At 46.8% G+C, this 27,373-nt stretch overlaps 1 protein-coding gene across 2 annotated transcripts in view; it reads left to right on the plus strand.

Moving 5' to 3' along the window:
- The first annotated feature begins 499 nt into the window (after positions 1 to 499).
- Positions 500 to 27,373, plus strand: part of NXPE3 (neurexophilin and PC-esterase domain family member 3) — a 46,046-nt gene continuing 19,172 nt past the window's right edge. The window contains exons 1-2 of one of the 2 annotated variants that reach the window (XM_073614951.1): positions 500 to 663; positions 8,573 to 8,780. In XM_073614951.1, coding sequence (XP_073471052.1) covers positions 8,688 to 8,780 — 93 coding nt within the window. In that variant the 5' untranslated portion in view covers positions 500 to 663; positions 8,573 to 8,687. Of the gene's footprint in view, positions 664 to 695; positions 1,425 to 8,572; positions 8,781 to 27,373 lie in introns of those variants that run through there. The other variant, XM_073614952.1, reaches the window with a different exon arrangement.

Here is a 27,373-nt window from a genome sequence, read left to right on the forward strand (position 1 = left end):
CTTGAAGAAAAGGTGGCAACCCTACAGCTATTTATATAGCTGCTTAGCAACCAGCTATATAAATTGTGTTTACAGTGTGTTTAAAGAGAAAGAAAAAAATGCAACATGCATGAAAAGTACATGCAAAAATGCATAAAAAACAAGGGTTTAAAAACGTGCCTGAAAAACACATTTCGCAGCCGTATAGATGTGAACCTAGACTTACTCCAGCCAAACTGAAAATAAAAGGTTTGCCTTTAGCTCCACTCCAGTGATTACAATGAAGGGGAATCCTGTAAACAAGGACACATCAGTAGAAACAGACGCTTCCAGGATTAAACCCCTGACACTGCTCTCTTTAGCACACATAACTGTACAATAAATCTTATCTTCCATTTATGAATGAGATTGCACAGTGACTTCTGCTCCTGTCTGCAGCAGCCGTCATCCATAGAGACGGTGGCTTTCCCCTGTGCACTTCCTCTTTGTTCATACAGAGGAGGAGTCTGTGTACATCCGGAGGATAACAGGAAGAACACATCGGCTTTCTATACAACTCCTGGCGGAAGCGTGGGCACGACACTCAGCTGGAGGTGGTACTGCCGCCCTATCGTAGGAGGGGCTTAGAGAAGAGGGAAGGGAGCTCCATGCCCGCTTCCAGACATGGCACATACCGGAGGAGAGGTGAGCAGCGTACACAATAGTAGAGGCAGTCTGTAGGAGGTGGCAATATCGTGTGCACAGTTTTGTGTGGTAATAATGGCCTAACGTGCAATGTTTTCTATGTAATATTCTCACAAGGTGACTACAATAATACAGCATTCCCCCCAGAACTGGAGAAATATCATAGTTATTAATGGCATCTGTGCACAAACGGTCCCCTTTCCCATCAGTGGGCATAGGAACAGAGATAGGCCATGTATTACACTGCTTACTAAACCCAAGAGCAAGCATTTCATAAATTGCAGCTTACCAATCGGAAGATTTGCTGGCTGCATTAGTTTTCTTTTCTTTTTTTGTTTTTAGGCCTCATTCACAGAGCCATACACCGCCCAGGTCAGTGGATTTCTGTACAAATCAATGACAGGCTGACACTGACTGCGGCTGGTCACATGTAATCACATAGTGCTAATTCAGACCTGTGTTCACACCAGGCCTGCATGTTTTCTGCATCTGCCTTAAAGCCCAATTCCGGACAAATTATTATTTTTTTTTTCCCCAACTGCTTGTTTTTTTCTGGGTGTGACCACAACTTTTATACCCACCTGATTCGTTGGTTGTCTAGAAAACTGTGATCCCCCCCACTGTGTAGCAGTGGGACTGTTCTTGTCTATGGAGCACGCTGAAATCAGGAACAGTCCATTTTTAAAACCGTTGGAACGCATGGATGCCGTGCAGTTAACCCGTGCAAAATTCCTGGATTCAGCTTTAAAGTGATTGTAAAGGTTAGTAAAAAAAAAAAAAAAAAAAAAAAAATGTTGCCAAGCACTGATTAAAGATTGTAGAAGTTCTCATTCTTCTCTGACTGTACTATGAGGATGCATGACTCCTGACCCCAGGGGCGGATCCAGTGGGGGGGCAACAGGGCAATTGCTCCCCCGAGAAAATATTAAAGACTTTGAGGCTGATCGCTCCCCGGATAACCAGAGGCGCGGGTCGGGTCAACTTGCAGCCATTCTCAGCATGCAATACTGCTCAGAAACATCGGACTACTGCACACTCCACCCCTGGTACATCCCACAGCAGTTTTTCAGCCCAGTTACCCCAGTGTATGTCCTCCTGATCCCCCCCCAGTGTATGTCCTCCTGATCCCCCCCCAGTGTATGTCCTCCTGATCCCCCCCCAGTGTATGTCCTCCTGATCCCCCCCCAGTGTATGTCCTCCTGATCCCCCCCCAGTGTATGTCCTCCTGATCCCCCCCCAGTGTATGTCCTCCTGATCTCCCCCCCAGTGTATGTCCTCCTGATCTCCCCCCCAGTGTATGTCCTCCTGATCTCCCCCCCAGTGTATGTCCTCCTGATCCCCCCCCCAGTGTATGTCCTCCTGATCCCCCCCCCAGTGTATGTCCTCCTGATCCCCCCCCCAGTGTATGTCCTCCTGATCCCCCCCCCAGTGTATGTCCTCCTGATCCCCCCCCCAGTGTATGTCCTCCTGATCCCCCCCCCAGTGTATGTCCTCCTGATCCCCCCCCAGTGTATGTCCTCCTGATCCCCCCCCCAGTGTATGTCCTCCTGATCCCCCCCCCAGTGTATGTCCTCCTGATCCCCCCCCAGTGTAAGCCCTCCTGATTCCCCCACAGTGTATGCTCTCCTGATTCCCCCCCAGTGTATGCTCTCCTGATTCCCCCCCAGTGTATGCTCTCCTGATTCCCCCCCAGTGTATGCTCTCCTGATTCCCCCCCAGTGTATGCTCTCCTGATTCCCCCCCAGTGTATGCTCTCCTGATTCCCCCCCAGTGTATGCTCTCCTGATTCCCCCCCAGTGTATGCTCTCCTGATTCCCCCCCAGTGTATGCTCTCCTGATTCCCCCCCAGTGTATGCTCTCCTGATTCCCCCCCAGTGTATGCTCTCCTGATTCCCCCCCCAGTGTATGCTCTCCTGATTCCCCCCCCAGTGTATGCTCTCCTGATTCCCCCCCAGTGTATGCTCTCCTGATTCCCCCCCAGTGTATGCTCTCCTGACCCCCCCCCCCCCAGTGTATGCCCTCCTGATCCCCCCGTGTATGCTCTCCTGACCCCCCCCCCCCCCAGTGTATGCCCTCCTGATCCCCCCGTGTATGCCCTCCTGATCCCCCCCCCAGTGTATGCTCTCCTGATCCCCCCCAGTGTATGCTCTCCTGATCCCCCCCAGTGTATGCTCTCCTGATCCCCCCCAGTGTATGCTCTCCTGATCCCCCCCAGTGTATGCTCTCCTGATCCCCCCCAGTGTATGCTCTCCTGATCCCCCCCAGTGTATGCTCTCCTGATCCCCCCCAGTGTATGCTCTCCTGATCCCCCCCAGTGTATGCTCTCCTGATCCCCCCCAGTGTATGCTCTCCTGATCCCCCCCCAGTGTATGCTCTCCTGATCCCCCCCAGTGTATGCTCTCCTGATCCCCCCCAGTGTATGCTCTCCTGATCCCCCCCAGTGTATGCTCTCCTGATCCCCCCCAGTGTATGCTCTCCTGATCCCCCCCAGTGTATGCTCTCCTGATCCCCCCCAGTGTATGCTCTCCTGATCCCCCCCAGTGTATGCTCTCCTGATCCCCCCCAGTGTATGCTCTCCTGATCCCCCCCAGTGTATGCTCTCCTGATCCCCCCCAGTGTATGCTCTCCTGATCCCCCCCAGTGTATGCTCTCCTGATCCCCCCCAGAGTGTAAGCCCTCCTGATTCCCCCCCCAGTGTATGCTCTCCTGATCCCCCCCAGTGTATGCTCTCCTGATCCCCCCCAGTGTATGCTCTCCTGATCCCCCCCAGAGTGTAAGCCCTCCTGATTCCCCCCCCAGTGTATGCTCTCCTGATCCCCCCCAGAGTGTAAGCCCTCCTGATTCCCCCCCCAGTGTAAGCCCTCCTGATTCCCCCCCCAGTGTAAGCCCTCCTGATTCCCCCCCCCAGTGTAAGCCCTCCTGATTCCCCCCCAGTGTATGCTCTCCTGATTCCCCCCCAGTGTATGCTCTCCTGATTCCCCCCCAGTGTATGCTCTCCTGATTCCCCCCCAGTGTATGCTCTCCTGATTCCCCCCCAGTGTATGCTCTCCTGATTCCCCCCCAGTGTATGCTCTCCTGATCCCCCCCGTGTATGCCCTCCTGATCCCCCCCCGTGTATGCCCTCCTGATCCCCCCCAGTTTATGCCCTCCTGATCCCCCCCCAGTTTATGCCCTCCTGATCCCCCCCAGTGTATGCCCTCCTGATCCCCCCAGTGTATGCTCTCCTGATCCCCCCCCCCCCAGTGTATGCTCTCCTGATCCCCCCCCAGTGTATGCTCTCCTGATCCCCCCCCAGTGTATGCTCTCCTGATCCCCCCCCCAGTGTATGCTCTCCTGATCCCCCCCCAGTGTATGCTCTCCTGATCCCCCCCCAGTGTATGCTATCCTGATCCCCCCCCCCCCAGTGTATGCTCTCCTGATTCCCCCCCCCCGTGTATGCCCTCCTGATCCCCCCAGTGTAAGCCCTCCTGATTCCCCCCCAGTGTAAGCCCTCCTGATTTCCCCCCCCAGTGAATGCCCTCCTGATCCCCCCCGTGTATGCCCTCCTAAACCCCCCCAGTGTATGCCCTCCTGATCCCCCCCCTCGTTTATGCCCTCCTGATCCCCCCCCCCCAGTTTATGCCCTCCTGATCCCCCCCCCCCCAGTTTATGCCCTCCTGATCCCCCCCCCCCAGTGTATGCTCTCCTGATCCCCCCCCTCAGTGTATGCTCTCCTGATCCCCCCTCCCAGTGTATGCTCTCCTGATCCCCCCTCCCAGTGTATGCTCTCCTGATCCCCCCTCCCAGTGTATGCTCTCCTGATCCCCCCCAGTGTATGCCCTCCTGATCCCCCCCAGTGTATGCCCTCCTGATCCCCCCCCCGTGTATGCCCTCCTGATCCCCCCCCCCGTGTATGCCCTCCTGATCCCCCCCCCCGTGTATGCCCTCCTGATCCCCCCCCCCGTGTATGCCCTCCTGATCCCCCCCAGTGTATGTCCTCCTGATCTCCCCCCCAGTGTATGTCCTCCTGATCCCCCCCCCAGTGTATGTCCTCCTGATCCCCCCCCCAGTGTATGTCCTCCTGATCCCCCCCCGTGTATGCCCTCCTGATCCCTCTCAGTGTATGCCCTCCTAACCCCCCCCAGTGTATGCCCTCCTAACCCCCCCCCCAGTGTATGCCCCCCCCCCAGCTTGTGCCATTCTGACCCCCCGGCGTTTGCCGTTTTGACCCCCCCCCCGGTGACACATAGTCCTTTGCTCTTCTGATCCCTGTACACTGCTCTTCATCCTAATGACCCCTGTTCTCTGCCCTGCTGTTCCCTGCACACTGCCCTACATCCTACTGACCTCTGCACACTGCCCTACATACTCCTGATCTCTGTACACTACCCTACCTACTACTGACCTCTGTACACTGCCCTACATACTCCTGATCTCTGTACACTACCCTACATACTCCTAATCTCTGTACACTACCCTACATACTACTGACCCCTGTACACTACCCTGCCTATTACTGACCTCTGTACACTGCCCTACCTACTACTGACCTCTGTACACTGCCCTACCTACTACTGACCTCTGTACACTGCCCAACCTACTACTGACCTCTGTACACTGTATTATACATTAAATTCAGTTCCGCAAGCAACACCTTATTTTCTGGCAGTGACCCTCCCGAGACTAGACTCTGAATCCGCCCCTGCCTGACCCTCTGTCTGGACAATGCTGATTGGCCCTGTGCTGATCACATACACCCCCCCCCCCCCCCAGGAAAAAAAAACTCTCTAACAATACACACCAAACTGAGCATGTACAGAGTGCCCCCAAGGGTCTGTTCCATCAGCAGCTGGATTGGGAACAGTAAAAGAAGGGGAGGATCAGAGAAGACAGGATCAAACAGCCTTTTTACACAATGCAGAGGATTAACCCCTTAGATTCCACAGTGAGTATAACAAGCATGCTTTACTGCATAAGCAGACTGATTTTACTGCTGTGGGTTTAGTAACACTTTAAGCTGCCCATACATGGTTCCATTTTTTTCATTCAGCCAGTGAGCTGAACTAAAAAAACAGAAAAACAAACTGATTTCCCCATCCACACATTCAAGGTGGTTGGGGGACTCCTCCATCGCTGTGCTATTGTATTCTGATAACAGGGACTTCTTCACTGTCAGAATATACTGATCAGTGCTGCAGCCACTGCTCAAGCAGCTTTTATTTGACAGTGCTGTTAAACAAAATTCGATCGGAGGATTGCCTTCTGTTCAACTGCAGTGGCCACACATGAATCAAAATCCAGCTGGTCCCTGCTGAACTGTTCATATTTTGATCCATCTATGGCCACCTTTACACCTGCACTCAGACAGCCTATAGAAGTGGATACTGATGCAATGGCTGCATGGATGCAGCCTCATGTCAAAATTTGACATACGTTCAGGAGCAGGTGCATGGATCTGGACGCACATTGTCTGCATTTGAATCCGTGCAACTCCTCTTACATCCTTGCAGCCGTTGTGTCTGTATCCACTTCTGTAGGCTGCCTGCACACAGCTCCAAGGAGGATGCAGACACAGAAAACTGCGGCACAGCACACAAGATAGAGCCCATAAAAAGCAGTTAGGGACAGATGAGCGCTGCTGTATGTAAACGCCTCAGCTGTGCCTAACGAAGATCGGCTCTCACACAGACTATGGAAGAGACAGGGAAGGAGGGAGGGGGAGATGCAGAGCCGATGAGGAGATAGCTGGGTGATGAGGTAAGTAAACTGACCACGCTATCAGAGATCAGCAGCCATGATAAATGTGGTCGGTTTACAGAAGAGAAGTCAGGAACAGGCAGGATTGGCCAGGTATTGTACAATATAGAAAGGGACAATTGACATGACAAAAGCACTGTACTATATCTTGTGCCTTAAAGGGACAGGAGCATATTTTTTTGTTTGTTTTTTTTAGGGTTACAGCCACTTTATGCTGTGTCCTTTGATCAGTGTAGTCTGACAGCAGCGGGTCCTCCTGTCAGACTACATTGTCACTACAGGGAGAGGGGATTCCTCCATCCACTCTGTGTGGATGAAGGAACCTTTTAGTTTTTTTTTTTTTTTCATTCAGCCTACTGGCTGAACAACAACAAAAAAAAAAGTTACCTGGCTATGAACAGTTTATTTCTAAAGCCTTGTACACACAATGAGAATATCGGATAAATTATCATCCGTTTTTTTTTTTTTTTTTTTTTTCATGCTAGTCTCATCAAAAATGAAGAGGTTACTAAAGTTACGAAAATTCTCATACAACATAATGCAACTTCGGAAGCGATGTAATGTATTGTATTGTAATGTAGTCTGTTTCTGAGCATGCGTGGTCTTGGTCTTCCGATTTTTTTTCGGAGGAATACTGTACTGATTAAATTAAAATCGTTCATTCTGGTATTGTATGGGAAAAATTTTCACGTACTAATATCAGATTATCGGACGTCTGCTTCGAAAGTGTTTTTTTTTTTTGTCTGATTTTCTCGTGTGTACTAGACTTAGGCTGGGTTCGCACTGGTGTGAACACAGACATCACATGCGATCTCTGTGTGATGCAAATTCAGCCATACAGTTTGTATGGCTGAATTCGCATTCGGACCAAAATGGTACATGACCCTTTTTTTGGTCCGCACGTGTATTGGCTTTTCCTCACTCGTGTCTGACAGACACGAGTAGAGGAGAGCCGATAGGCTGCTCTCCTGACGGGGGGTCTGTGCTGATTGATTATCAGCACAGCCCCCCTGAGGATGTCCACCCAGGACCACCAGGGATGCCACTAGGGATGGCCACCACTGATGACCACCAGGCATGCCACCCATGGCCACCAGGGATGCCAATCTGTGGCTACATATGATGCCAATGTGTGCCCACATATGATGCCAATTAGTGCCCATCAGCAATACCTGCCAGTGCCTCCATAGCAGTGATGCCCATCAGTGTCCATCGGTGCCACCTATCAGTGCCACCCATAAGTACCCATCTGTGCCGCCTATGAGTGCCCATCAGTGCTGCATATCAGTGCCACCTATCAGTGTCGCATATCAGTGCCAGTCAGTGCAGCCTCATCCGTGCCTATAAGTGAATCAGAAAACGTGCTTATGTACAAAATTTTTTAACGGAAACAAAGAAAACTTTTATTTTTTTTTATTTTCAGTCTTTTTTTATTGTTTAGCAAAAAATAAAAACCCCAGAGGTGATCAACTACCACCAAAAGAAAGCTCTATTTGTGGGAACAAAATTATAAACATTTTGTTTGGGTACAGTGTAGCATGACCGCGCAATTGTCATTTAAACACCGACAGCGCTGAAAGCTGAAAATTGGCCCGGGCAGGAAGGGTGGAAAGTGTCTGTTATTAAAGTGGGGGAAATCCTTTCTTAGACAGTTGTCTTTACACAATATGACATTAAATCACTCAAGGGCATACAGGAGAGCAACAATTTAATTTATTTCTTTTGTGTTTGCACAAAGGATTTGTGTGCGCGCTGCAGGAATTGTTTATAGGCTTTACAGAATGTGTCTCATTTGGAGGATTTTCCCTGTATTCTTGTTTCAGTGACAACTAAAGTTTTAGGATCTTCCTTATTTTTGTTCCTGTGACAGTAGTCACTAGGACAAAAAGGAGTGAAGTTTTCAGCACAAACAAACCACAATACAAAGCCTGACACATTTGATGGATTCCTACTAAATAATATGGTTTTCAATAGACTTTATTGTCTGTTCAGTGCTAAATGTTGTGCTTGACAATATACTGTAGAGCTGTCTTATTTGTTACTAACAGTTCTCTTACATTGCCAGAGTGAAATGTCAGAACATACACACATTATTCTATGGGGTAGACCAGATTGTTCTTTACCAATAAAGAGAAAAATAACATGCCAAAATTAATGTATTTTGTTGCTTCAGATTCACAGAATAAACTGCATAAGAAACACAACTATGAATGATCAGAGCTGCCTTGACTGGCTGTGGCCATGACCACATGGAAGAATAATATGGATATGAAAACGATTTTTAGAAGATGTGGTGTACCTTCTATAGGTTCAAGCTATGCTTTGCCCTGCTATTCCTAATAGCTATCCTTGTGCTGGTTAGTAACATTCATTTGGTAGAGGTAAGTGGCCACAAGACTTATACCATAAAGAGTTCTTGTTCTGAAGTGTCGTATAAGAATCCACTCTCCTAAAGTCATACCAGTTTGCAAGATGAATTCTGCGTGGTTACCATGGGTTACTGCACCTAAAAATAGAGACTAAAGTGCAAGAACTTTAGGGCTGAAACAACTAATCAACATACAGTGCACCCGGAAAGTATTCACATCACTTCCCTTTTTCCGCCTTTTGTTATGTTACAGCCTTATTACAAAATGTATTCAATTCATTTTTTTCCTTAAAATTCTACAAACAATACCCCATAATGACAACGTGAAAGAAGTTTGTTTGAAATCTTTGCAAATTTCTTAAAAATAAAAAACGAAATAAATCCCATGTACATAAGTATTCACAGCCTTTGCTCAATACTTTGTTGAAGCACCTTTGCACCAATTACAGCCTCAAGTCTTTTTGAGTATGAAGCTTGGCGCACCTATTTTTTTGCAGTTTCTCCCATTCTTCTTTTCAGGACCTCTCAAGCTCCATCAGGTTAGATAGGGAGCATCGGTGCACAGCCATTTTCAGATCTCTCCAGAAATGTTCAATCGGGTTCAAGTCTGGGCTCTAGCTGGGCCACTCAAAGACATTCACAGTTGACCTGTAGCCACTCCTTTGTTATCTTTGCTGTGTGCTTAAGGTTGTTGAAAGGAAGATGAAAGTTCGTCCCAGTCTGAGGTCCAGAGCGGGTTTTTATCAAGGATGTCTATGTACATTGCTGCATTTATCTTTCCCTTGATCCTGACTAGTCTCCTAGTTCCTGATGCCGAAAAACTTCCGTACAGCATGATGCTGCCACCACTATGGTTCACTGTAGGAATGGTATTGGCCAGGTGATGAGCGGTGCCTGGTTTTCTCCAGACATGATGCTTGCCATTCAGGCGAAAGAGTTCAGGTGCCTTTTGGCAAACTCCAGGCAGGCTGTCATGTGCCTTTTACTGAGGAGTGGCTTCCGTCTGGCCACTCTACCATACAGATAGTAAACAAAAATTAAAAATCACCACTGCAATAACCACATACTGAAATAGAGGATCACCAAATACATGGAATTATCCCCAATCCTTAATCCCTATACCTCCTGATTACATCAGGTGTGGTCTCTGTGAAGGAAAAGCATATAGAAAAAAGTTGCGGAACTACACATCCCATGAGGCATTGTAAAACTCTGACATTCACAGACATGGCTAGGCATGATGGGAATTGTAGTTCTTGAACAACTGGAGGGCCATAGTTTGAAGACCCTTGTTCTATAGAGACACCAGGGTTAAAGGAAAAATAAATACTTTATTAAAAATAATGTAGCAAAAAGTAACATTAAGATAAAAATACCACACTAGAACCAGTGCAAACGATAAAAAAGACAACGTTGTCAATGTGGATACATGAAGCTGCTAGCAGCACACCTCAATCATGCATGTCTTTCATTCACACCACCAGGATATGGGGGAAAAAAGGAATTGAATTTCAATGGAGCTGAACGATGTAAAGCATAGATTGCACAATGAAGATTGCAAAAAGGTAATCGCTGCTGACAAACCATGTATAGGTTGCTGTTCATGGATCTGTTATTGAATGGTCACCCCAAGGACAGGAAGTGCCTGTAATTCAAGGTGGGTGTCACAGAAAGTTGGAGCCTTGGTGGATCACTGCTGCAGCATCAGCTATGTAATTGTGCAATGAAAAGGCTGGAACTGCACTCAGGTAGATGATACAAACAATGAAATCCTCCCCAGAGAGATTCAATTGTCTCTTGGATCGGAGAATGTACGGGCTGATCAGGTGTCAGTGGGTCCACTCAATGAAGACAGGAGGAGGTATAAGAAAACCATCATTGCCAAACCTTGAAAGGTAAGAATTTACTCACTGTCAGTGAGATGGCACCTTTGCTTTCACTGGGTCTGTCAGTCCTGTATTAATGCAGATGGTCCAGCCAAATAAACAGTTCGTTGTTCGTTGTTTCCCAGCTAGTGTAGATCCATATCCAACGTCTATAATATCAGCATGTGTGTCTGTATAAGCAGCTCTCTGACCACAGTGATGATGTCACGCTGACATGTTTCGCCCACCAATGAGCGCAAGCTTCTTCGGAGCTAGGAGGGCTGTGGGGTGGGTGCCTTAAAAGAGAAGTATGTTCTGCACTGAGAACCGAGCTACCGAACATCGCCAATGGCTTGGTTTTCACAGATCCCCGAGAGGATTGCTGCTGACTGTCAGACAGTGTCTCTCCTCTCTGCTTTGCCACGCTCATTGGAGTGCTGAGCTGTGGAGGGACGGGGAGCTGCCGTCTCAGCGGCTCACTGAGACCGCCATCAATCAAGGCAGCTGGTGGATACAGACTTTAGAAGTTGGGATGAGGCGCTGCCTCCACTGATGGCAGTGACGTCAGCAGAGAGTGGACTTCAGACCTCTCTCTGCTGAAAATGGGTCACAGGAGTGCAAAACAAATTGCACTCCTGTGACCCAGAGGAGAAGCCCAGCCTAAAAAGCTCAGACTGGACTACTCCTTTAAATACCCATTACTATCATGTTGTATTTGCGTATGACCACCAGATGTCCTCAGCACACACTCAAATGAACACTCATCACACCTGTAACACATAGACAGAGTATTTCCCCCCTCACCTTCCAGGACAGCTACTTGAGAGATGATCGGCTCCGCCCTCTACAGGAAACACAACTCAGAATTTAAAAAGCCCCTCCCTTTCCTCTGACCCTCGGTTGTTTTGTGTTTCCAGACCCTCCAGGAGCACCGACACGTTTTTTGTTTTCCTATGGTCTGGTAACTGTGGTTGGTGGACCCCCCTTCTCTGGTTTCATCCAGTACTAGTTGTGGCCAAGTCCTGGATGATGGTCTGTACCAGAAGGGTTCCCTATTTCTAAGGGTTACTTGCCTTTGAAAATGCTGGCAACTCCCTTGTTTTCCCCAGCGCTGCGGTGTGGAACTGTGTCCTCCCAAATGCTTCATTCTGGTGTACCAAGATGGCGTCAGGAGGACTTCCTGTGATGCAGCCGGAACCGGAAGTCACATGACGCACTTCCGGATGCCGAGTTCTCATAAGGAGCATGGTGTGGAGACACTGAGGACATGCTGCAGGGGAATGGCCTGCTAAAAACGCCATTCTAGGCGCAGTTTTTGCGGTACAGCAGCAGTCTTCTCGGCAACCGTTCTCCGCTTGCTTCATGGAGCTTGAGGACAGGTCTGAGGATGGAACATCCGCTCGTATTGAACCAGCGGCAGCATCCTCCTCTAGACCCATAGCTCAAGATCCTTCAACGTCTGCCAGGTCCCTTCCCTTATTGGTATCTGAAACTATTATTTTAAGCAATACCTCTGATCTGGAGGAAGGTGAGAATTCAGTCTCTTCATCTGATGAAAAGTCTGCATCAGAGGAGGATACAGGTAGCTCATCCAAGTATCTTTTTCCAGTGGAGGATATTGATGAACTATTAAAAGCAATTTATACCTCAGAGCAGATTGAGATACCACAGCATGCTCAATCTGTGCAGGATAAAATGTATAGAGGCCTTCAAGGACGGAAATCTAGAACCTTTCCGGTACATCAGTCTCTTAGAGACATGATTCTATCTGAATGGAAAGAACCTGAAAAAAGGTTGTTCCAATCCAGAGGACACAAAAGAAGATTTCCTTTTCAGCCTGACTTTGAGGAGGTTTTCTTTAAGTGTCCTAGATTAGATGCCCCTATGTCACAGGTGTCCAAAAGAACAGATCTTTCTTTTGAGGATTCTGGGGTCCTTAAGGATCAAATGGATAGGAAGGCCGACTCATTGCTGCATAAGGCCTGAGATGCTTCAGCTTTTTCTTTAGGCCCAGCGGTTGCATCTACCTATGTGGCCAGAAATTTAGATGTATGGGTACAGCGTCTAGATGAGCTTCTGGCATCTGACACCCCCAAGGAAGAGATTAAAGAATCTCTCCCACTCATTGCCAAGTCAGTCGCCTTCCTAGCTGATGCAGCAGCAGATTCAGTGAAATCTGCAGCTAGGGCTTCTGCTCTCATTAATTCAGCTAGGCGAGCTATCTGGCTTAAATCTTGGGAGGGTGACCTTACCTCCAAGAATAAGCTCTGTGGCATTCCTTTCGAAGGTAAACTGTTGTTTGGTTCTTCCTTAGAAAAAGTCTTATCTCGTTCCTCTGAGAAAGGTAAACGATTCCCTTCTTCCCAAAGGAATAAGCCCCAGAATAAGAGGCCTTTTCGTGGCTTCCAAAACAAGGCTAATTTTAAAGCCAACAGGCTAAAAAGAAATGGTCCTTTAACAAAGACAAACTCAAAGGGGGAACTCCCTTTGCTCCTTCAGCCCCTTCCAAGAGTACCCAGTGACGCCAGGTTAGGGGTAGGGGGAAGATTGTGCCATTCCATCAAGGAATGGGCAGAGATTTCCACCAATTCCTTCATCCTTCAAACGCTGTTAAAGGGTTACAGATTGGAGTTCAAAAATCTCCCCCCCCCCCCCCCCAGAGGTTTTTTCTTACCCACCTGCCGAGAGACCAAGAGAGACGGCAAGCCATGTTGAATTTGATCTCTGTGTGGGAAACAGAGGGAGTTATTTCTCCTGTCCCAGAAGATCAGAAGTTCCGGGGATTTTATTCTCACGTCTTTCTGGTCAAGAAAGCTTCCGGCGGCTTTCGTATGGTCATAAATTTAAGCGTCCTGAACCAATTCATAGTTTACAGACGTTTCCGCATGGAGAACATTTATTCAGTAAGAAATCTGTTGTTGCCAGAGGTCTTCATGGTGACCCTGGACCTTCATGTACCAATCTGCCAGAGCCACCGAAGGTTCCTCAGGTTTGCAGTGCTCGTGGGAAACGAGCTGTCTCATTGGCAGTTCAATACCCTTCCTTTTGGTCTCTCGGCAGCACCAAGGATTTTCACAAAAATCATGGCCGAAGTCATGGCCTTTTTTCGGATTCAAGGTGTATCAATCGTCCCATATCTAGATGATTTTTTGATTTTTTTTCTCAGGGCAAGGAGTCCCTTATTCAGGACCTACAGTTGGTTTTGCGGACCTTTCAAAAATTAGGGTGGAAGGTCAACCAACAGAAATCTTGCCTAGTACCCTCACAGAGCATACTTTTTCTGGGTTATCTAATAGACTCTGTTGCCCTAAAGATTTTTCTCCCCGAAGAGAAAATTGTGAAAATTCTTCTCTCTGTGCGGACTTTCAAACTGCTCCCTCAGACCTCCCTTTGGCTAATCATGCAATTGCTGGGACTTATGACTGCAGCTATTCCAGGGGGGCCTTGGGCTCAATTGCACTCCAGACACCTTCAGGCTTTTCTTTTGCTCCATTGGGATCGCAGGAAAAATTCTCTGGATCAGCTGGTAAAACTACCAGAAGGGAATTTTCTAGATCTCGCCTGGTGGGAGCAGCGAGAACATCTGCAGAGGGGGAAGGATTGGGCACAGCATTGCCCGGTCAAAATTACCACACACGCCAGTCTGTGGGGTTGGGGTGCTCCCTCACAGGATTGGCGGGCTCAAGGAGCCTGGTTGCCAGAGGAAGAAGGTCGCTCCTCGAATTTCAGAGAACTTCTGGCTGTGAGGAAAGCACTTATGTCTCTGGGAGAGAGGGTCTATTCAAAGGACCTTTTAATATTTTCAGACAATGCCACAACAGTGGCGTACTTGTACAAGCAAGGGGGCACTCGCTCGGAATCACTTCTGTCATTAACGCAGCAGATTCTGTCCTGGGCAGAGATCTATGTCTCTTCAGTAAGGGCAGTTCACATCAAGGGGTCAGAAAATGTGCTGGCGGATTTTCTGAGCAGGTTGAGCATCAGTTCCAGCGGTTGGGAACTACATCAAGGCACGTTCCAGGAGGTGGTGCTAAGATGGGGTCTCCCCACAGTGGATCTTTTTGCCTCCAGTCTCAACAAGAAACTACCGGCGTTCTTCTCTCTGGAGAGAGAAACAGGGTCCTTGGGGACGGATGCACTGTCCTTCCCTTGGGACTTCAGCCTGGCCTATGCCTTCCCTCCTTTTCCCCTTTTGCCCCTAGTGGTTCGGAAGATTATTCAGGACAGAGCAGAAGTCGTTCTGATTGCCCACTGGTGGCCCAGAAGGAGTTGGTTCTCCTCTCTGAAGGCCCTATCTGTGTATCCTCTCTGGCCCCTTCCAGTTCGGAAGGATCTACTCTATCAGGGACCAGTATTGCATTCAAACCCTCAGACCTTCCATTTGACGGCCTGGAGGCTGAGCGGCGCATCCTACAGTTAAGTGGATGTTCAGAGAGGGTTATTCATACTGTCCTGGACAGCCGTAAACTGGTCACAAGAAGAATCTATGGGAAAGTTTGGAAAACTTTTATTTCCTGGCAAAGGAAATTTGGTTTAGATTCTTTTTCCACTCCCTGCATTTTAGATTTTCTGCAGGAGGGAGTGGAAAAGGGGCTCTCTGTCAACACCCTTAGGGTTCAGGTTGCTGCCCTATCTTTATTTTCAGAGAGAAGACTAGCAGTAGATGCCTTAGTCAGGAGGTTCCTTTTAGCCAGAGCTAGGCATACTCCCAGGATCCTCAAACATGTTCCCCCCTGGGATCTGTCGTTGGTATTAAATGCACTAACAAGGGCTCCTTTTGAGCCTTTGCATGAGGCTTCCCTGAAAATGATTTCTTTGAAGTTGTCCTTCCTTTTGGCTATTACGTCAGGACGAAGGATTTCTGATCTAGAGTCCCTTTCCTGTAAAGATCCCTTCCTGAGAATTTTAGAGGATAGAGTGGATCGGGTTTAATCACCACCCTATCTACCCAAAGTTTCTTCCAACTTTCATAGGTCCCAGGAGGTAGTCCTCCCTAGTTTCTGCACCTCTCCCAAAAATGCGGAAGAGGAAAGGTTTGGCCTTTTAGACGTAAAGAGATGTCTTCTACTTTATCTAGAAAAGACCAGTGGGTTTAGGAGTTCCTCCCAACTGTTAGTTTTGTTCAGTGGCCCCAAGAAGGGGTCCAAAGCATCTAAAAGTTCTATTGCTAGGTGGATTAGGGGAGCCATCTGTGAGGCATAAAGCGTCAGGTCGCACCCCTCCTTCTAGAATTAGGGCCCATTCAACGAGATCCATGGCCACATCATGGGCAGAAAGAGCGGGAGCTTCATGGGAAGATATCTCTAAAGCTGCCGTCTGGTCCTCCTCTCTTGCATTTGTCAAGCATTATAGAGTTCAGATGCTTTCCAGCCAGGACCTTTCCTTTGGTAGGAAAGTGCTTCAGGCTGTCGTCCCTCCCTAAGGTATAATATCTTGCTTATCCTCTCAAGTAGCTGTCCTGGAAGGTGAGGGGGGAAAACCCCCGTTAGACTTACCGGTAACGGTATTTCCAGGAACCTTCCAGGACAGCGTCTATATTCCCACCCTATTCTATTTTTTTGCTGGTCAACTAATGTTTTCCTGGTGGTGGTGTGTTTTATGTTTTCCATTTTTTTTCCTCTGCTGAGTGCACCTTCGGTGGAGGTTACTTGATCTTCTAAACAACTGAGGGTCAGAGGAAAGGGAGGGGCCTTTTAAATTCTATCTGATTTGTGTTTCCTGTAGAGGGCGGAGCTGATCATCTCTCAAGTAGCTGTCCTGGAAGGTTCCTGGAAATACTGTTACCGGTAAGTCTAACGGGGGTTTTCCTAAATAAAAAAAAAAAAATCAATTGAATACCCACTCCTGTAATTGTGTGTGTGTGTGTGTGTGTGTGTATATATATGTATATATAATATATATCTCTCAATAAAGGAAAAGAACATTAGGTAGTCAAAAGTTAAAAATAGTGGTAAAGCACACACAAATATACCAAAAAATAATATACACATATATAATGAAGTGCAAGTGGCAGATTGATCAAATGCACTAGGGGACAATGATCAAACAGATGGAAAGAACTAGTGTTCACCACCAGGTGTCATAGGGGCCTAAAAATATCTATCTAATTCCTTATTGGTTACATTTCTAAAAATGCAGACCGATTACATTCTGTATTTAACCCATTTGGCATAAGTGTACCCAAACAGAAAATCCACATTTTCTCTTTTTGTGGAAGTATAGTATCAAAGTCCCCTCTTCTAAAGGGGGAGATTCAGAGCCTAGATTCCTTTAACTTTCAACCCATCTGGATTACCATCATGAAACTAGAAAATGCAAAGCTAGTGGACGTTCATCGTCCTCCTTTCTAATACTGCCAGTGTGTTTGCCTATTCAGATTTTTAACTGTCGCTTAGTCTTGCCAATATAAGCCTTTCTACATGGGCAAGTGAGCATATAAACCACTCGTGTAGTAGAGCAATTTATAAAATCACGGATCTTAAAACTGAGTTCCACCCAAAAATGGAACGTCCGCTTATCCTGTTCCTCCCCCCTCCAGTGTTACATTTGGCACCTTTCAGGGGGGAGCAGGTACCTGTCTAATACAGGTATTTGCACCCACTTCTAGCTCAGTAGGGAACAAGGCTGTGAAGCCGCAAGATGCAGGCGCCTCCACCTGGGAGCCGAGGGACGGGTCGGCTTCGGGTGAGGACATCGCGGGCGCCCTGGACAGGTAAGTGTCCTTATTTTAAGTCAGCAGCTGCAGTATTTGTAGCTGCTGTCTTTTTTTAATTTTTCTTTTTTTGGCGGAACTGCATTTTAACCACCTCAATACAGGGCATTTTCACCCTCCTTCCTGTCCAAGCCATTTTTCAGCTTTCAGCACTGTCGCACTTTGAATGACAATTGCACGGTCATGTTACACTGCACCCTAATGAAGAGGGACAAGTTTAAAAAAACAATATTTTTTTACTTTTTTGCTATAATAAATATCCAATTTTTTTTTTTTTAAAAACAATCTCTTTCCTCAGTTTAGGCCGATACGTATTCTTCTACGTATTTTTGGTAAAAAAAAAATTGCAATAAGTGTATATTGATTGGTTTGCGCAAAAGTTATAGCGTCTCCAAATAGGGGATAGATTTATAACATTTTTTTTTTTTTTACTAGTAATGGCGGTGATCTGCGATTTTTATTGTGACTGCGATATTGCGGCGGACATATCGGACACTTTTGACACATTTTTGAGACCATTCACATTTATACAGCGATCCGTGCTATAAAAATGCATTGATTACTGTGTAAATGTGACTGGCAGGGAAGGGGTTAATGTGTGTCCTAGGGAGGTGATTCTAACTGTGGGGGGAGGGGACTGACTGGGGGAGCTGACCGATCGGTGTCCCTATGTACAAGGGACACACATCGGTCTCCTCTCCTCTCTGACAGGACGTGGATCTGTATGTTTACATACACAGATCCACGGTCCTGCTGGGTTGCTGGGCAGTCGCGGGTGCCCGGCGGACATCGCGGCCGCCGGGCATGCGCATCGGGTCCCCAGTGACGTGGCGGGCGCCCCCTAGTGGCTCGGGAAGGCGGTCACGTCATATGACGTCCACCTAGAACGAGAGCTGACTCGTCCCGCAGTCATATGACAGTGTGCGGGCAGCTAGTAGTTAAATAGTTTTTTCCCATCCGAACTGGCGAAAACATTCATCCTATCTACATAACCACAGATAGCACATCGGCCACATGGATACATTCCACACAGTGGGGGAAGTTCAGTAAGCTAATTAGTAGTCTTTGTCCGTCTGAACTCTGAATGGACCAGGCTATCTTTCAAATTTTTGGCACATTTAGCCACCATCAGAGGGTATGGGCCCACAATCTCACCCAAGAGTGGTGATTTGGTGAGCACATGCCAATGTTGGTTCAAAATTGTTTTCACCTGGTTCCACTGAGATCCAAATCTGGTGATCATTCTTGCTGGTGAATTGATGTACGTCTGTTTCTGGTCCTGTGTCTGTGTCGTTTGGAGAAGCTCCAATCAATCACAAGAAAATGCCCTTTTTCTGGCCTTCCTAATACATTGATGAGAGTATCCCCTCTCCCTGAACCTTGTATACATCTCCTGAGATTCCTGACGGAAATTTTTAGTTGTTGAGCAGTTAGGTCTAATACAAAGAAACTGCCCAACAGGTATTCCTTCGATCAGGGAGAGGGAATGATGGCTTTTAGCCTGAAGCAAAGTGTTTGCGGCTGTCTTTTTTTTTTTTTTTTAAAGGTTTTAGTATCAAATTTATTCTCCTTCAATAAAATCTGTAAATCAAGGAAGGACAGCATACTGGTATGGCATGAAAAGGTTAGATGGATGTTCCTGTTAGTATTGAGTTCTTCCATAATTAGGGACAGCTGAACATCAGTCTCATCCCATACCATGAGGACATCATCGATGTACCTCAGCCACAGAAGACTATGGCTTTTCTCCAATCAGCTGGTACCATTCCAGTCAGTAGACTATCAGGAACAATGGTCTGGCAATTACTTGACTGAGTTCCCTATGTACCCTCTGGTGCAAGCCATCTGGTCCCGGTGATTTATTATTGTTAAGTTTCCCAAGTCTAATTTTTAATACTGTCCTCTAGTAACCATGGAGGTGCTTCCTTTGATGTGTCATGAGGATAAACACTGCAGTTTTGGTTACTGAAGCCCCCCGATTCCCTTGTGAAGACTGAGGAGAAGAATAAATTCAATACCTTCGCCATCTCCCCTTCCTTTGTAACCAGATGTCCTTCCTCATTCTTTATGGGGCCAATATGGTCTGTCCTCCCTTTTTTACTGTTTACATACTTAAAGAATTTCTTGGGATTTTTTTTTTTGCTTTCCTCCACTATGTGTCTTTCGTGTTCTATCTTAGCCGCCCTAATTGCACCCTTACATTTCTTGTTGCATTCTTTATAACGTCTGAATACTGATGATCCCTCAACCTTCTTTTTTTTTTTTTTTTTTGGAAGGCCTTCTCCTTTGCTTTTATATGCATTTTTACATTAGAGTTAAGCCATCCAGGACTTTTGTTCGCTCTTTTAATGCATTGGCTAATGCCCTTATTTAATATACTCTTAAAGCAAACCCATCTCTCCTCCGTGTTCTTTGTTCCTAAAATTTTATCCCAATTTATGCCTTCTAGCAAGGTTTGTAGTTTAGGGAAGTTGGCTCTTTTGAAATTCAGTGTCTTTGTATTCCCCTTATGTTTCCTATTTGTGTGATTTATACTGAAGCCAATTGACCTGTGATTGCTGTTTCCTAAATTGCCCCTTATTTCCACATCCGTGATCAGGTCTGTATTGTTGGTAATCAGTAGATCCAGTAACGCTTTGTTTCTAGTTGGTGCGTCTACCATCTGAACCATGAAATTGTCCTGCAAGACATTTAGGAACTGGCGAGCCTTAGACGAATGCGTGATTCCCTCCGCCCAGTCTATGTCTGGACAATTAAAATCCCCCATTATGAAAACACTTCCCATCCTTTCTGCTAATCCACATTGTGATATTAGATCCACCTCCCTCAAGTTAGGGGGCCTATAGCATACTCCCAGTATTATTTTGCCCCTTAGCTTCATCCCTTTGGAGCTCTACCCATAAGGATTCAACCTCCTCCCTAGCTCCCTTAGTGATGTCATCTCTCACATTCACTTGTACATTATTCTTGATATATAGGCATACCCCTCCCCCTTTTTATCCTCTCTATCCATGCAATAAATACCCTTGAATGGTTGTCAGCCAATCATGAGAGCTGTTGAACCAGGTCTCTGAAATTTCCACAAAATCCAAATCCTCCTCAAACAACAGTATCTCTAGACAACATACAGTTTGGTGCTTCAGGGCTTTGTTACAGATTGCCCTCTCTGTCCTTCTAAGAATTGAGTCCCCTACCACCAGAATCTGTCTTTCCTTTCCCTTCACTTCCCCCCCATTCTTACTGGAGGAGTTCTTCCCCCGGCAGCTAGGAGAATCCCTCAGCTCCATCAGTGCTGGTTCCTGACCGGTTTCACCAATGGAGTGTACTTATTGGGATGCTCCAGCCCTGGCACTTCCCTCTCTACCCTTCCTGACTGTCCCCCATCTACTCTTTTCTAGTGCCTGCACCTCTTTGTCTCCACCCGCCTCTATGCTGCCCCCTGCCAGCACCTGCCGGGTACGTTCCAGGCTCTCCTTCAGTATGGAGGGTCTTCTCAGTGCTGACAGTTGCTTCCTTAGATTCAGAACCTGGGCTTCTAGGGAAACAATGTGCTTACATTTTGCACAGCAGTATTCGCCCTCGATCGGATGATCAAGGAACTCATACATGCTGCAAGATGTGCACTGAGTTGTATCTCCACACCCGCCGGGGATCGTACCTACTAATTTAGGATTGGGGATTATACCCCCTCCAAATTACCTAACAACTTGCTTCCTAACACTAATACTCAACAAGACAATACACAGGTACTCAACAAGACAATACACAGGCATTCGCAGACCCACGTGCACACACAATACACAAGTATACACAATACACAAGTACTAACGATCCACACACACTACTCAGGCAACACTCAAGTACTCACAATACACAGGTACTACCTGACCCTAATACTCAATACAGACCACGTGCACTCGCAGCACTCATGTACTTACAATATACAGGTACACACTCACACTACACAGGTACTTTGAACCCTATTATAACCTCCTCTTTTCAACTCTGGTTTTTAACTCGCCACTTATTCCAGTTTCACTTGGTCTAAGTTCCAGCAAACTCAAAGATGAGCAGGCTCAAAATGAGTTCTACAGAAAGTTATATAAGCCTCAAGCACCTGTGACCAATTAACCACTCCCCTTAATTAGTAGGCTGAAGGAAGGAAAGAAAAAAAGGCTGTTTAAAAAGTGACAGAAAATGGTGTTAAAAAGCTGCAAGGAAAAGCCCCAAAAAGAACCTAAAAATGCAACACAGCAATCACCAGCGTTCAAAAACAAAACTTGTTCACACTCTCCACTCAAGGTCCCCACTGTTTAGCTTCCAACCAGCAGTCTGCAGAACTAAAAGTCCCATTAGGCATAGCAAGACTCTGACAAAGCATGACACCCAGAGGCAGAGGCATGATGGGACTTGTAGTTTTGCAACAGCTGGAGGTCCGCTAATTGCATATTCCTGCTATAGAAGGTTACTGTGAGGATCACTCTACCATACAGGCCTGATTGGTGGAGTTCTCCTCTCTCCACAGAGAAACGCTGGAGCTCTGTCAGAGTGACCATCGGGTTTTTGGTCACCTCCTCGATTAAGACCGCCCCCCGGTCACTCAGTTTGGCCAGGCAGCCCGCTCTAGGATGAGTCCTGGTGGTTCCAAACTTCTTCCATTTTATGGATGTTGGAGGCCACTGTGCTCATTGGGACCTTCAATGCTGCAGACATTTTTCTGTACCCTTCCCCAGATCTTTGCCTCAATACAATTCTGTCTCGGAGGTCTACAGACAATTCCTTGGACTCCATGGCTTGGTTTGTGCTCTGACATGCACTGCTAACTGTGGGACCTTATATAGACAGGTGTGTGCCTTTCCAAATCGTGTCCAATCAATTGAATTTACACAAGCTGGACTCCAATAAAGTTGTAGAAACATCTCAAGGATTATCAGTGGAAACAGGATGCACCTGAACTCAATTGTCAATGTCACGGCAAAAGCTGTAAATACTTATGTACATGTGATTTTTTTTTTTTTTGTTTGTTTTTTATTTTTAATACATTTGCAAAGATTTTAAACAAACTTCTTTCACATTGTCATTATGGCTTATTGTTTGTAGAATTTTGAGGAAAATAATTAATTTTAATTCATTTTGGAATAAGACTGTAACATAACAAAATGTGGAAAAAGTGAAGTGCTGTGAATACTTTCTGGACGCACTGTAATAGATTATAATCAATAACAAAAATAGTTGTCAACTATTTTCATTATCGATTTTGTTGGCCTGCATACAGAATGCATTATTTGTTTACATATCAGGAAACACAGTGCAGCACACATACAGCTCAGTACACCATTCATGCATGTCAGTAAGTGCCTGAGAACTTGGTGCTTTATTTGAAAAGAAAGGTACATTATAGTATGACTGAAGAACAAAAAGTGTTCCAACACAATGTATTGTAAATGCAAAAAATAAACAAAAGAAACCAACTGTGACATTTTCATGACATTGCAGCAGTGAGATATCAGTAAGTAACAGTAAATTACAGAACTCTATACCAACAAAGAACCGCCGTTTCCCTTATGGAGGATTGTCAATGCCAAGGGACACTGCATCCACAGGGGGGAGACTGAGAGATGGAGGCAGACCCCCTGGCCCACATTACGGTCTAGACAACCCACACTCATTTGAGGGGGAACATCAGGCCAGGGTCCAGGGGGCCCCACACCTTTTCATACTTTCAGGAGCATCCCCTGTTTGAGTATGTTATTTTGTACAGTGGAAGAGCCTCATCCACCATCCTCTCCCAAGTGGAAACATTAGGTGGAGTCGAAGAAATCCATTTTAATAGGGTTGCCTTTTTTGTACAATACAGAAGATATACTATAAGGAGCTTAGAGTGGTGGGAGCATTGTTCATCATCTGGAATCCCCAATAAGGCTAGGGACGGGGTGGGTGTTAGATCAAGTTGTAATCTAAGATTACATTAGATTACAGAAACATTAGGTGGAGTCGAAGAAATCCATTTTAATAGGATTGCCTTTTTTGTACAATACAGAAGATATACTATAAAGAGCTTAGAGTGGTGGGAGCGTTGTTCATCATCTGGAATCCCCAATAAGGCTAGGGACAGGGTGGGTGTTAGATCAAGTTGTAATCTAAGATAAATTTCGGCAAATACAGCCTGCCAATATGACACAACAGAGGGGCACTACCGGAACATATGCATGTAGGAACCTGGGTGAAGGCTACAGTGAGGACAATTGGGGTCACGTTCCGGGAACATCTGTTGAAGCCTTGGGGGGGTTTAGTATACCCAATGGAGAAAGTTGATTTAAATTTGTCCTTCGATGAAGTAACAAGTCTAGGCCTCTGCTCCAAGCAATCCTCCCATTCCTCCCTATTCAAAGAGGGAATGTCCCCCTGCCAGTACTCCCATCGTTTTTCTATTTTGGCTGAATCAGTGCAAAGGAGAGCACCATATAGGGTGGACAAGGGCTTATCCAGCTCACCTGGGGTCTATAGGCCTTCAATAGCATCCATTTTGAGGGTTAGAGACTGAAGAAACTGAGCTTAAGCTGCATGGCGCAGTTGATGGTACCGAAACAACGAAAGGTCCTTGAGCACTATAACTGTCAGTCGTCTGTAGAGCCATGCATATCCTGGAGAATATAAAAATCAGTTGAAGCCCAGTACAGCCACCAACCACTGGAAAAAGTGGATAACTGGACATATGTCCGAAACAACATCCAGCCTGGCAAGCCGAATCTCTGGAACATTTGGGAAAGGGTCAAAAGGACGCCAGCAGGCATAATATCTCCCACGGTTTTTACCCTGTAGCGTGCCCATATGTGAGGATCAGGGACAGTACAAAAATGGGAAAGACATGGGTTTTCCCACAGAGGCTGAGTAGGTGACAGCTGACCCGGATGAATAAAGCGTTGAGTCGCAGCCTTTCACACTTTCCCAGTGGTGTGTGTTGGTCCCGGCATAAAGGGGTAGGCACGCGGTCCTCTATAAATTAAGTTACGAAGATCCATTAAGGATCTCAAAAACGCTGTCTCCAAACAAGTGGCCGCATTAGATCTGGAGCTTTGAAACCATCAATATGCTGAGACCAAGACCGCCACCCAAAAACAGACTCAAAAGTCTGGTAGTGCCAGTCCCCCCCAGCCTCTGTGGTAAGGACAATGTAGATTTGGCCAGACGGGGAGAGGCCCCATTCCAAATAAAGGTGCTCAGACAACGATCTATCTCCCTAAAAAAGGCAGCAGGGACCAGAGCTGGGCAGTTGCGAAACACATAATTAAATTGCGGGAGGAGCATCATCTTGACCAAGTTTATGCGGCCTAGTAGATTCAGCAGGAGCCCAGCCCAGGATGAACTGCTCGCTTTAAGTGAGGTGAGCAATGTTAGGATATTTCCATCAAAAAAGTCTGTCTTCCTTGTCACCTGTATCCCTAGATATCTGAACTTCTCCACCCACTGTAGCGGAGTAGGGGAGCCCATGCTAACCACCCATTCATCAATTGGGAAGAGGGTGGATTTGGACCAATTGATCTTTATGCCTGAGAATGAGCCAAACCTATCAAAAATCCGTAGGGCTGCTAACAGTGATGGACCCGCATCATGTAAGTAAAGTAGAGCATCATCCGCATATAGGGACAGCTTCTCCTCCAGGCGTCCCACCCGTAAGCCACAGACCTCAGAAGATTCCCTGATTAAGATCGCCAGGGGTTCCAGGGAGAGGGCAAACAGGGAAGGAGACAAGGGACATCCTTGGCGCGTACCTCTGTAAAGAGCGAATGTTTTCGACAACTGGTCGTTAGTACCTACCTACCCGTACTCTGGGTGCTCTGTAGAGTAGTTGGAGCCAATGAAGGTATTTAGGGCCAAACCCATAGCGTTTCATGACCTCCCAGAGATACACCCACTCCACTGAGTTAAACGCCTTTCCCGCGTCCAGTGAGGTGATGACTCTAGTGCCCGGATTGTCGCGGGGATTGACAAATTAAGAAAGAGGCGTCGTAAGTTAATGTTTGTTCCCTTGCCTGGGGAAGTCCTCTATAATGGTAGAGAGACGGTTGGCCAGAACCTTCGCCAAGATCTTTGCATCAACATTAAGCCTGGGTTCACAATATAACGGGCTGCGGATCGCACAGGAGCGCTGTGCGTCCCTGTTCCCCGTTTCAGGGACGAATCAGGGCCGATTCTATGCCTGAATTTGGCCCTGAAACGGAGCCAAAAACGCACAGCGTTTTTGTGCAGTGCGCTCGGCAGCCGTCCCGGAGATATGTGAACCAGCTCCATAGGGAGCCAGTCACCTTCTCCTGCTATGCGAATTAGATGTGGGGTAACGCACATCTAATTCGCATAGGTGTGAACCCAGGCTTAGAAGCGAGATCGGCCTATAAGAGGCACAATCCTGAGTGTCCTTAACGGGTTTAGGGATTAAGACAATAACCGCCTCCTCCAAGGACTCAGGAAGCGTATCGAGAGATAACTCAGAGAACAGGGCTGTAAGTTTAGGGGCTACAAGTTTAGCAAAGTTATAGTAGAATTTGGTCGGGAGACCATCAGACCCAGGGGTCTTACCCGCCTGCAGTCGCCCTATAGCAGTCTGTACCTCCTCCAGTGCGATGTCCTCATCTAATCATTTCCTGTCAGCTATGGTCAACATTGGAAATGCAAGTGAGTCCAGAAAGTCTGTTAATTTTAGTCAATGAGTAAGCAGCCATGGACTTATATAGGTCACTGAAAAATTGTAAAAAATAGCCCATTTGCATCCCGTACACTCACAATATGGGTCGTGGCGCTTTGGGTGCTAGCCAACAAGTGACCGTTCTTGTTGCCATATACAAAAACTCTCTGCCGGGTGTATAACATGGCCTTCTTAGTATTCTCCACACATAGAAGGGAAAGTTGTCTCGGAGCATGCTGCCACGTTTTATATCTATCCGAGGACAAAGACAAAACATACTTCGCCTCTAAGTCAGTCACCTCAGCCTCCAGACGCTCCAATGAAAGGGATGATGCCCTCTGAAGCTTTGCAGTGCGAGAAATATAAGCACCCCTGACCCACGCCTTAAAGGAGTCCCATTGCACCAGAGGAGACTCCGTATCCCCATTTACATTCCAATATGTGGATAGGGAATCTGCAATGGGTTCCTGCAGTTGGTCATCTGATGCCCAGAACCCGGACAGATGCCAAAGTCTAAGAAGGAGTGTGCACTGTGTCAGAAAGACGACTCAGTACTAAGTGTCACATAGATGAGCCCTGGGAAATAATTACCAGACTGATAAAGTAATGGATTCAATAATTTTATTGAAAAAAGATCAATTATTAAGAATACAGCAAATCCACACCTGACACGCCTGAGGCTTTCACGTTGCTCCGTTTCAGACACTCGGGAACGGAGCTTATCTATGTCCTGCCTCATGAGACCCATTTCAAGCTTCACTGCCTCTTGTTTGTTAGAGTGGCCTGACAGGTAGCTATCGCCGACATTATGTCCGCCACAAAGCTCGGCGGAGGAGAAGTGTCCTGAAGCGGGTCCGTCTGTGATGCCATGCTGCTCCTCCACGTGCCACGAGGCTCCACACAGGCCATAGGAGACGGGAGCTGTGCCTCCTCGATTGGCGAGAATCGGAGCTGCTTTCCTCTACCAGGGGTTCCCTTAGCTGAACAGCATCTCATCTGAATAAAATCCACTCGTGGCCGGAAAAAATAGTGCCCAAGAGACAGATAATAGTCGGGTCAGCCAGCAGAGCTCCGTAGTATGCGGCCGCTCAGGTCGCCATCTTGGACACGCCCCAAGGAAGTAATTTAAAGTGATTCTGAAGGCAGAAGGTTTCTTACCTTTAATACATTCTATAAAGTGAAGGAGATGTTTGCTGCCAGATACCACTTGCAGGGCACAATGAAGTGTGCTTGAAGTTTTTCACTTGTTCTAGAAGTAAGCAATGTTCAGGTCTAAATACCTTAAATATGGGTGTAACAGGGTAATAAAGGTAGAGTTAGCCTTTAATTAGAATACCAGTTTCGAG

Source organism: Aquarana catesbeiana, linkage group LG02, assembly GCF_042186555.1.
Source record: "Aquarana catesbeiana isolate 2022-GZ linkage group LG02, ASM4218655v1, whole genome shotgun sequence".
Classification (NCBI taxonomy): Eukaryota; Metazoa; Chordata; class Amphibia; order Anura; family Ranidae; genus Aquarana; species Aquarana catesbeiana.